The 12,135-nt window shown below is 36.8% G+C and overlaps 1 protein-coding gene across 5 annotated transcripts in view; it reads right to left on the bottom strand.

The window, feature by feature from the left end:
- The window catches only part of LOC135208792 (uncharacterized protein DDB_G0290685-like), a 196,714-nt gene that overhangs the window by 13,769 nt on the left and 170,810 nt on the right, over positions 1 to 12,135 (bottom strand). For 3 of the 5 annotated variants that reach the window (XM_064241319.1, XM_064241315.1, XM_064241316.1), the window contains exons 2-3: positions 7,063 to 7,273; positions 5,460 to 5,728 (exon numbers count right to left, since the gene is read on the bottom strand). In XM_064241319.1, the coding sequence (XP_064097389.1) occupies positions 5,460 to 5,728; positions 7,063 to 7,242 (449 nt within the window). In that variant the 5' untranslated portion in view covers positions 7,243 to 7,273. The remainder of the gene's footprint in view (positions 1 to 5,459; positions 5,729 to 7,062; positions 7,274 to 12,135) is intronic. The other 2 variants (XM_064241318.1, XM_064241317.1) reach the window with 2 other exon arrangements.

Here is a 12,135-nt window from a genome sequence, read left to right as displayed (position 1 = left end):
ACTGGATTTTCAAATGTGTGTGTAATCCACAAAAATGTTTCCATTTACGTTCAAAATTTTCACACGAATGTTTCATCAAACACACTTGCTCTACACATCTCTTCTTATTTAATACGATATCTGTTTATTCTGCCACAGTCTTACACATACAATTATCGGACTGACTTATCTTTATTTGCCATTAAATGTCGACAGTTACCAAGGAGAGCTGAGTAAAAAAAAATAATTTTGATAAAAATAGAATAAAATAACTAAAACTAGCACTGACTTCTGGTGCAGCAGTGAAAGCACTTAACCCAGTGCGATATATTTTACTTAAAGTAAATGTGACTCTCGGATATGTAATGAGAAGAAAAAACAGTAATGTGATATGTGCTTATTAAAAAAAAAAATGAAAAAGCAGGTTTTGATGATACTACCTCATATAGCAGCCTTTATTTTATAACTTTCAGCTTCTCACGCGTGCGTGAAAAATCTCACATTTAAGCCGAGTTGCCAAAAATATTTTGTTAAGGATTAAATTGGAAACCACATTTTAAAACTAACCACAGTCATGACCTTTCTGCATTAACAGAGCTGTCAGCGAGTCAGGCAGTCGATGAGGTAGCATGCAAAGTGCGTGTCATATTAGATCGCATTTGTTCAACTTACCATGAGAGCATCGACCGCATATGTAAGCATAGAGGGAGAGAAAGGATAGATAAGAGAATATTAGCGAGTTATTTGCTCTCTTACGTTCTCCAGATAAGGTGGTTGTTAGCTTAATATACGCGCGTCAGTTGAACTGTTATCTCATATGCCTCACAGATAGATTAATAAATCATTATGGAAAATTGACATGATGAATGATCTACTTGATAAACTACTAGAAAACGTAATATAATATATTATATATATATATATATATATATATATATATATATATATATATATATATAAATGGTTTTAATAAATCATTAAGGAACATAAATTATATGATAAACGATCTACTTGACAAACTACTACAAAACGTAAATATATATAAAGGTTTTAATAAAATATTAAGGAAAATTTATGCTAAACGATCTACTTAATAAACTGCTATAAAACGTAGAGAGATATATAAAGGTTACAGATGCGTGCAGTCTTGCAAAATCGCGACGAAGCCAATCATTTTAGGTGCCTTGTGCCGAAGCCTAACAACATAAGCATGCAGAGTTTAGGTTTCACCTTACAGGGGAAAATAAGTGGGCGCAAAATCAAGGAAGGAGTTCTGGTCGCGTTCACTTTGACGATTCAAGCTGAACGGCAGCTGTGGGTCTCTACAGAACCGGATTAGCTCAACAGCTCTTTACTGGCAGACATTATTGCCTTCTTTTACGGAACGTTTGCAAATAATACAATAGGTTTCAAGCGATATGCCGTTGTGTTCTTGTTTCTGGGGTTGCCTATACGAATTACGAAGCAGTTTAGGTCATGACAGTTTTTAATAAACCGGCAGCAGGCGTAGTAAGACCTCGTAAGGGGCATAAATCGAAACTATAGTAGATTCACATCAACCGTGCGTCTGATGTCTAGGCCTGTCCCTTACGACGGTCCTGATTGGCTGTTGATAAACCAATCACAGGGCTGGAAACTCTCAGACTCTCTCTCGAGAGTTCACATATGCAGGATGTATGTTCCACCTCTCCTGAGGAATACGTATTTCAAAAGTATCCTTCAGGAGAGATTGAACATATATGCTGCCTATGTGAACTCTCTCGCGAGAGACAGAGTTTCCAGCCCTGTGATTGGCTTATCAACAGCCAATCAGGAGCGTCGTAAGGGACTGGCCTAGACGTTAGATGCACAGTTCATGTGAATCTACTATAGTACATTTGATTTTCGAAAAGAAATATAAATGGGTTGGATGAACTGAAACTTGAATATGATTAAGAACTGACGCCTTTTTTTATCCTTTTGTCATAAGCATGACTAATTTCCCATAAGACGTATAAATGAATGTCAAATGCCGAAAAAATGTATGGAGGTAATATTTAAAATGAAGTGAAAAATTAAAATGGACAAAAAGGTATTGCAAAATTATAAGATATAGTCTATAACAAATCAGTTCGTACCATTCTGCAAATACTTTTTAGAATAAAAGCGAAAACTTCATTAGAGAAATGAACACCGTATAAAAATTATAAACATAGTGGTGGAGATGGCCGATTATAAACGGTACAACCGTTATGATGTAAAATATTAGCTATACTAACGGCTGACGCAAAACCGCAATAGTTGCGGAAATATTAAAAGACTGCGACATGATGAAAGTCTATTGATCTAACGATATGGTCCGACTGAAGGGGATTAGAAAATCTAAATGTAGTATAGCTTTAAGCTCCGGTCACGCTAGTTAGACACGTTGTCTAAACTACAACCGAAAATGGAAGTTCAGGCAGTGGTTAAAACAAGGTGTGAATAATTATTACGGTCTGATGTTAGTGACAGAAGGGTAAAGCTATTCAGGGAAAACTAGGTCCCTGTGTGATGTATTCTTTGGCATCTTAGGTCACACGAGTTAGAAATAGGATTTTTTTCAATAAAATGATCAAATGGGGAGTTAGATATTGAGTCGTCTCAGAAGTAATTATTATCCGAAACTATAAATAGGCATGGATATAATAACATTGGCTGTAGTTCAGCTGAGGAAGAGAGAGAGGGAAAAAACAAATTGGTGAACTGCTATAGCGCTGGAATAACGACGAACTTGACTCTGCGTTCCATGAATGACTTTACTCTAAATGCCCAAAAGCACAAAGAAGCTGATATTCTACAAAGGTCTTACCATAGTTTTCCTCGTAAGGGTAATGAGAATGCGCTGTATGGTATAGGTCCTAACAGAACGTTCTATTAAATAAATTTACATACTGATGCACGCAGCCGTGAACGATCGATCACCTTGGAAACAAGAATCGTTAACTGAGTTTTCCTCTTCAAAACTATAGCTTCTTCTTCAGTCAAAATGCTGAAAACACTTGTCTCATCCTTCGGAATGCTGAAGCGACATAAATTTGTTAAACTGAACGCAACGAACTTAGAGTACTAAACTAAATGATGGCTCACTTTTATGAAGAACCAAAGAACTTATTGACTGACAAAAACTTGCAATGTATAAAGGGTGACTAATAAAGACCACTGTATCCTATGCCTTTATGATATCAATATTTGAAAAGAGCTCATCTAATGTATGGCTTTATATGATGGTCTAGATACTCCGAAACATTATTTTATCCGTAACATAACAGTGGAAATTATATCTTAAAATCTATTCAGTTCCCAAAAGAATATGAATAATAAATATACTTTTTAAAACGACTACTGTGGCGGAAAACTAGTAGCAGGTAACGCGGATTCAAATATACAAGAATGAAAAGCAATCCATTTGGCATTTTTATATGGTTCAAGATATTGCAAAATGATACAAGAGCTATAATGAAAAATAAATTGAAATCTCATCTGAACGAGACTCAAGGGACGCTAAGAACAAAGGGAAACAGCAACTGAGGAATCCAAACTAATATGTCGTACATAAAAACACCGAGGTGAACTACACACCGAACCTAAATTCATAACAATACACGCTTAAAAAAAAACTCCTTAATGTAACCTGTCCAATATGGTCACTGGTTTTATCACTGATCACATACAGTATACATTTAGACCCTGTTGACATAAGGACACGGCTCACATTTTGTCTGAAGACTTGCACGATCAGCAGTTTAAATAAAACGACCAATAGGATATATAGACAAATGAGGTAGTATACACTGAGGGGTCATGCCTTGACTACTGGATTGTTTAGTAAGAACGTTTTACTGTGAAAAATTCTTTTAAAACCGCTTTGGTACAAAGACAGTTGATGAAAACAAGTTTAAATTCCGGAAAACTTTACTAAAATTTCCTGTATCTTTTCGACTTTTATTTTTGAGATGATTTTCCAGTGGGGTAAAGACCTCCCGGAATGATTCGCAATCCCGATCGTCACACATAATTTAAATCTCCGAATATAGTAATACCATTGCACAGCAATGGTATTACTCACTGTAGCCGTTACTTCTGTAGCCCAGGTTTTCCCATATTTCTGTAGCCCAGGTTTTCCCTTACTTCTGTAGCCCCGTTTGAATTTCACATGTACTTCAGTTCCTCCCTAAGAAGGCCAGTTTTCATCTAATTTTTTAACTCTTCCTCGGATTTTTTTAGTCTTCTGTAAGAGAAAACCATTGTCCTGGCTTTGTCTGTCCGTCCGCCCTCAGATCTTGAAAACTACTGAGGCTAGAGGGCTGCAAATTGGTATGTTGATCATGCACCCTCCAATCATCAAGCATGCCAAATTGCTGACATCTAACCTCAGTAGTTTTTATTTTATTTACGGTTAAAGTTAACCAAAATCGTACTTCTGGCAGCGCTAAACGTACCAACAACATATGCCACCAACGGACAGACATCTCGATTGCGCCGAACAAAGTTAGGTGCATTTTTTACTTGTTTTTATAACTAAGTTCCTGAATTCAGTTCCATCTTATAATTCATCTTCGTGTTATTCTATCCCTTTTCTTTAAAACCTCTTAAAAGAATATTGTTTTATTTATGCTTCTTTCTCATAACATCTTGCACATTCTTTCAAAAATCATTCTTCTAACTCTACGCCAAGTGGTTGAATATTTCCGAAACAAACACTCTTATAGTGAAAGTATAGAAAACCAATGTTCTATGACTTTCCTTTTCAATCTTTCAATCATTACTCTCAACTTTAACTGTACAGGAAATGCTGACTTCCTCAAGGTACTTAGTCTGCAATTGGCAGAGATAAAAGTATTCAATTTTTCTTCAATGCTGTTGTCACTAACTGGGAGGGGTCGTTCAACTTGCTAGTAATATTCTTTCCCATTATTGCTATCCACTTCACTGGGGCTTTTGATTCCATCTCCTTAACGAACTCACCTATACAATATCCCTGTCGCTGTCACACAACTGAATACATCCTTAACTACTTGAGTTTGTTCTCCTCTTGACCTTCAATTCCCAAACATATTACCCCAGATGCTCGTTCTCTCTCAACATCATCACACTTAAGATTTGAAATAGTGACTCTCAAGGAATAATTCTCATGAGACAATTCTCTAGTCAAGGCAATCTTTCTACTGTTATTTTTCGTAGTTTGTATCTTCAATTTAGCCTAAATTATCATTTTACTGTAAATATATTTCGAAAAAGTGTTCTTTATGTCAACAGGTAAGATTAGTTTTATTGCCTCTTACAGGCCTGATGCCCATCAATCACAGCCCGTGCACTTTATTTGTTTTAATCTTGTTTTAGTAAGAAACCCAAAAAAACCACAGAAATACGGCAAACTAAGTCTGGCAATCATATCAAACCCGCAACTGATCCAAAAGAAACAAAACTTGAGGTTCATCGAAAAGAGAAGAGAAGCTAACTTCATCGGACTAAGACTGAGAGTGGGAAGGTTAAAAGCCGCCGCATACACAAAAGGTACAGTAGGGTGGCCCTTGGTGCTGGGAGGTCTCATCGTCGCACTCAGCCATCGCTCCTGAGAGTCGCTGGATCCCGATCTTATGGACACCGCAGAGCTGGTAGGGTCCAGAGGAGGCAGCTCCACGTCTCCTCCATTGGTGACGAGGGGTGGCAGCTTGACTTTCGAGGTGAGAGCTTCCAGTCGCGCTCTGCGAGCGCGAATGGCATCTATCTGTAGAAGGAGAAGTTATGCAGCCTAAGCGGCGAGGCTCTAGATGTAAGCGGGTAGAATAACCCGCAAAGCATATCGGATACATAGCCACAAAAATCTAGATGTAAGAAATGCATGCTTCATTCGGGTAAGTCTAAAGAACATTCATGCCTGAAAAGTTTAAGATCAAATGAGGAACTATAATCTACTTCGAGCTAAACTATGAGTGAATGAGAGGCTGGTTAAGCAGATCAGTGAATGAAATAGTCCTAGGAAAACGATACCACTCGTCATGAGGGACACCTTAAAGAGTAAGGACCTCTCGGGAAGACCGTCGGAGTGCCAATTCTCAAGAAGATTCTCATACTGTCCTCTGACACAGAATTCTTCTTGTTGGCAGTCAGGACCGAAGTTCTGACTGGCAGCAGTCTGACATGACGTCTCTGCAGGTGTGTGAGAAAATTCTGTCCTCATGTGGCCTCAAGGAACTGTCGGCTTTCTTTATGTGAACATCAATACGTTATTCATTCTATGTATTTCTTTAGTATTTGCGAGAATAATGATGTCTGCATCCTTCGTCCAGGGACCAGGATGCAGAAACTGCTACCAGGCTAAACTTTATAATAAGGAAACGAAATTTAGGCAACTAGGTCACTACTGAATCATCTGTGATACAGGATTGAATTAATTTCATGATTTTACGACTTTGAACTATGATATGAAACCTACTCGGATAATGCCTAATTCTCTGAGGTAAAGTAAACGAAAGTATCATTCATAATTGGTAAAATCATCCTCACCTAATACCGGGTATATCAGTGATGTTAAGAAGGAAATAGACGTTGAGGAGTGTAATTTAGGGTTAACGGTTGTAGCTCACTATTGATTTGCTGTTAAGGCAGCTTAGCGTTGTATTCACTCGTGTCCCTTCAAGAATGTCGTACCTTAAGCTAGGGAGCATTTGCCATTGTCGAGTGTACTTTACTAAAGGGCATTCATGAAATTCTTTTTTTTTCTTGTCAGTATTCTGGATACTCCATTTGATGTGAATTCCTTTCTTGTGACATGAACTGAGACTTCTCTACAGAGCAACGAATCAGGGGTAATCAAATGTTTTCTTAAGTCTAATTACAGTTTGCTTTGTAAGGTAAGAGAAAACACAGGGAGAACTTCATTATTTTTCCTCCGAGTCAGCCGGGAATCAAAGGCACTTTCAGGTAAAAAGTCAGCTCACTATGCATGCTGCGAGGGATGATTCTTCTTGAAATGATCGAAGGGTATTATTATATAAATAATAATGAAAAAATCATGGTTGGAACTGACTACTAAAAATCCTCCTTGTATTCGCAACTCACACTCATGTTTCTAGGACGACTCATTACCGAATTCCCTCCAGGTGGGGGCGAGTAAGCGAATCCGTGAGGCCTCGGCGGAGTCATGACCCTGAACTGGTTCACAGGGACGTAGGGCCTGCCCGACGGTTCTCCGAGGAAGGGGATGTCGTTGAAGTAAGTCTCCGAGTTCATGTTGTTCATGGTGTCGTCTTTTTTCCGTCGCTCATTACGTCTGGAAAGGAGAAAGAGGCTTCGGTTGTGACGGATCAGAAATCACTCGGTGGCTACGAGTCAGTATGAAATCTGTTCTGCAGTATTGATGTAGTAAGTTAAGTTTACTGATGTAGTACAATTAGGTTAACTGATGTAACACAGTTAAGTTTATTGATGTAGTACAATAAAGATTGCTGATATAGCAGAATTGAGCTTATTGATGTAATACAGTTAAGTTTACTGATATAGCACAATTAAGTTTATTGATGTAATACTACTAAGTTGACTGATATAGCACAATTATGTTTATTGATGAAGTACAATTAAGTTTACTGATATAGCACAATTAAGCTTATTAATGTAGCACAATTAAGTTTACTGATGTAGCACAATTAAGTTTATTGCTGTAGTACAATAAAGTTTACTGATATAACACAATTAAGTTTATTGATGTAGTACAATTAAGTTTAAAACTGAAAGAAAAAGATCAGTTTAATGTTAGATAATAATAGATTATGTTATTATTTAAGATACTCTCAACGAAACAAGAAAACACATCAGTGTCCGTAGTTTTTATCTTAAAAATCTAGTTTTAACTCTGAAATAGTCGCCATAAATAAAGAGGAAAATATTTCCCTATATGTACAGTACACGTCAGCAATAAAATCGAATGTTGCTGTTACTGTTTCAAGATTAAAAATAGCATAGCTCACGATCCCTCCACCCGGGCAAACAGCAGTTTTTACCGGGAAGATAATTGCCAACCAATTTAGAACATAAGCGGTTATATTGCTTTAGATAAAGACGAATGCTTATGGAGATTACTGTAGATTACAGCTTATTAGTTCTAATGGAGACCTGTACCCACAACGGCCTTATCTTTCAGTGAAACCAAACGAGGAAATACTCTCCCTTTCATCCTACACCCATAGGATTAATCCTTCCCTTACAGTGCACCGGTAGGTTGAGGGAGGGATGCTCTGTCAAAATGACGTATTTAATAGAAATACGGAAAACTTCCACATGGTATAATATTGACGCAATTATTTCAAAATCAAATGAAAAGGAAGCAGCTGGCGACAGGATTGTACGTTGGGTGCTGAAGCTGTAAAGAACTAGTTGAGTTGAATACAGAATTTAGGCCAAAGGCAAAGCACTGGGACCTATGAGGCCATTCAGCGCTGAAATGGAAATTGACAGTAAAAGGTTTGAAAGGTGTAACAGGAGGAAAACTGCAGTTGCATTATGATTCAATTGTTAGGTGAGGGTGGAAAGTAAGATGGAAGAAAGGGCATATTAAAGGAGGTACAGTAAAAGGAACGAAAGTGGTTGCAACTAGGGGCCGATGGCACGCTGCAAAGAACCTTAAGTAATGCCTACAGTGCACCGAATGAGGTCCACTGATGGCACTACCCCCCAAGGGGTGTAAAGAACTAGGAGCCTTTCAGCACTAAGGAAAATAAAAGTCTAGCACTAACAGAAATCAAGCACCTTGCGATGGGGAATACGGATACGAATTGAATTAGGCTTTATGAGGTCTCTTATGCCAGGACTTAGGCTAAAGGCATCACTACATGGCATTGAAAGTCCGAGTCCCTTTGCTAACTGAATTTTACATTATCAACATCAAATACTCACGTTGAGTAAAGCCAAAGATCTTTGCGCTATTAAATAAAAACACCACTTTCATTTTTTTTAAAGATACACTTCATGATCCAGAACCTACTTAAAAAATTATAGTTTTAAAAAGACTGTAATTTTTTAACTAGGCTCCGGATCACAAAGTGTATTTTCTAGAAAACCATGAAAACCTGTTTTTGGATGACTGATAGATTGTAAATTATCTAGCTATTTCTGGATGTAGCTTAGGATTCGAGGCTGGAACAAGTATCTCTCTTTGTGAGCAAAGTTTCATTATGATAACTGCAGTCAGTTTTGCTTTATTCTACTCACAGCCATAAACAAAAACAATAAACAGGCTTAAAAAAATGTGATGCATTTTGGCCAGGTTGTAAAGGAATGAGAAAGTAAGCGGTTTCAACAAAAGAGCTTTGGAGTTTCGTGAAGTAGATTGACGAAGACAGGAACAAAAAACAAGTCCTTTGTCCGGAAATTACAAAACACGTTTTTCTCAACAAAAAATACAACGTAGCCGCTTTGTAAAATTCATGACATGATTCAGAACACAACAAATAACACAAACTTCCTGCTCCATAGCGTACAGCCGGAGTATTTGGTAAAAGCATTGTAGGGCATCGATCGCATATACCGGTGAAATACTTAAACGGCTAAGGCACGATGATCATATATTTCGGTGAAGGTCAGTGATGATAACTCGCAAAAAACGATCCCACTCATGGACATCAAGTTTCAGTGTCAATCAAATTCACACAGATAAATAATTTGCATATTTACATTCATAGGAATTTTCGTCCTTGTTCAGCAAAATTCAGGAGAACGAAGCTTTTGTTTTTAGAACATTGCAAGTATGTCAGGAATGGGATTTTGCTTTGTTGCTTTGAACGTTCTAGATGTTACCGGTTTCAGGACCTTGAGTTTTAAGATGTTTGGCAAGGAAAGACTGGTGCTTCGAGTATACGGGTCATGGATACTCGCGACAAGAAACTAAATCTTACCCTTCAGGAACCGTCATGGACACTAAATTAAGGAATCTTAGGTTTATTTGTCTAATTTGACTCCGTTTACAAGTGTCAGACAGCTGTATTCGTACTGTTGCAATGGCTTGAGTTACGTGCAACATAAAATAGGTCAGTTCTGGTGTCTGTATTCTTTAATTTGCATATTAGATTTACAGGTTTTCATAACAATTTCATGGCTTCTATACGAAGTTACGTGCACACCTCTAAAAGAGCAAATTTCTATTTTCAACAGCATATCGGATCTACCTCTTCTAACTCCTTCGAAAGCAACAGATGTTTTATTCTGTTGCTTAAAAAATCAGCAAACCTTGCTCAATTTTTCTTAAGCACTCCGAGTATTGTAGTTATTTGACCAGTCCCAAAATGACCAAAATCCAGGCAAGATTTTTTGTTTTGTTTTTGTTTATCTGTGCAAATATATTTTAATAAATAGCAACCCATTTTAGTAACAGAATCCGATCTGTGCTAAAGTGAGCCCACAGTACCATGGGTACAGTTGTCCGAAGAGCGGTACTGTACCACAGAATACCATACCCTTATTTCCTAAGGTTCCTGTATTAAGATACTCAGTTCTATTCATAAAGCGCGCATACATATGTGAATATATATACATATATATATATATATATATATATATATATATATATATATAATATGTATATATATATATATACTATATATATATATATATTATATATATATATATATATATAATATATATATATACACACATATATAAGGAACCAAATAGAAATACTTTGTTATATCATAGCAACCAATGCTGTTATATTCTCTCGTGGTGACTGGTGATATATTACTCTATCGGGAAGTATATGCTTTTGAAGAAATGCATTGAAAATAACGAAATCTTGTAATACCTGTCCCCAAAACCAAAAACTCAGTTTCACAATAAACACTAATCTGTAATAAAAAAAAAAAAGTTGACGTATCGAACCCTTTGTATGATTTAACACCCCAGAATATTTCCTCTCTGTAGATGTCGTTAATAATTTAAATTATTCTTACTCAGCCATTATCATTGATTGCCTCAAGGCTGTATTGCTTGTTTATTTGGGGACTTGGTGAATTACATATTAAAATCAGTGATATTTCTCTAGTGAGACTATTTGTCCTTTTCCGTCTATCGATGTTTATTTGTGGGTCAAGTTTCGGATAACCTTGTAAAGGAGGCAGCTCGTTCTGTGTCATATACGTAATAATAATAATAATAATAATAATAATAATAATAATAATAATAATAATAATAATAATAATAATAATAGTAAGAAATGTTTCTCAGACGTGCTCATCATAAAAGCCTAATAAATCACACATGCCATCAGAGAGCGGTCGGTAAATTGTCGAATGGAATGTGACCTAGAATTCTTGCTCACGGAAACCCGATGATATCACCCAGAGAGTTCTGGATAGCGTGTGTTGTGCTTCGTGATATAGATTTCTATCTTGAGGCTCACAGGTGTACATCAACACATACGTAACAATATATTCAGTTGTGCTTCATGCTATAGATTTTTATCTGGAGGTTCACAAGTGTACATCAACGCACATACGTAACAATATATTCAGCTTCAGAACAGGACAAGATGAATCGAATTGAACGGAATTGAATTGAATATAGAACTCAGACCAAAGGCCAAGCACTGGGCCCAATGAGGTCATTCAGCGCTGAAACGGAACTTGACAGTGAAAGGTTACAAAGGTGTAACGATAAGAAAAGCTGCCAGTTGCACCATGAACCAATTGTTAGGAGAGGGTGGAAAGTAAGATGGAAGAAAGAGAATATGTTAATCAAGTTGCTACACTTCTCTTTCTTCCATCCTTTACCTGTTGCCAGTTATCAAGCAGTCCTATTCTCACATCATCGACACTTAGTTCCATAGCATCATACTGATTTCCTGATACTCTGAAAATTTGCCTTTTCCCCAATTTCTGTAACTTCTCGTCTCCGGCAAACAATGCCATATATGTCTATCTACCTATATATGGTATATATATATATATATATATATATATATATATATAATATACATATGTCTTTTACTCTAATACAATAGTATAATACTATGGAAGATAAAACGGCTATAAGACAGTATTTGAACGTTGCACTACATATTTCGAGCAAGGACTTCCTTCTGCACAGAAGGAAGTGCTCGAAATATATGATTGCAGCGTTCAAGTAGTGTCTTATGGACCTTTTATC

Source organism: Macrobrachium nipponense, chromosome 35 (assembly GCF_015104395.2).
Source record: "Macrobrachium nipponense isolate FS-2020 chromosome 35, ASM1510439v2, whole genome shotgun sequence".
In the NCBI taxonomy this organism is placed as follows: domain Eukaryota; kingdom Metazoa; phylum Arthropoda; class Malacostraca; order Decapoda; family Palaemonidae; genus Macrobrachium; species Macrobrachium nipponense.
This window is presented reverse-complemented; position numbering and strand designations above follow the sequence as displayed.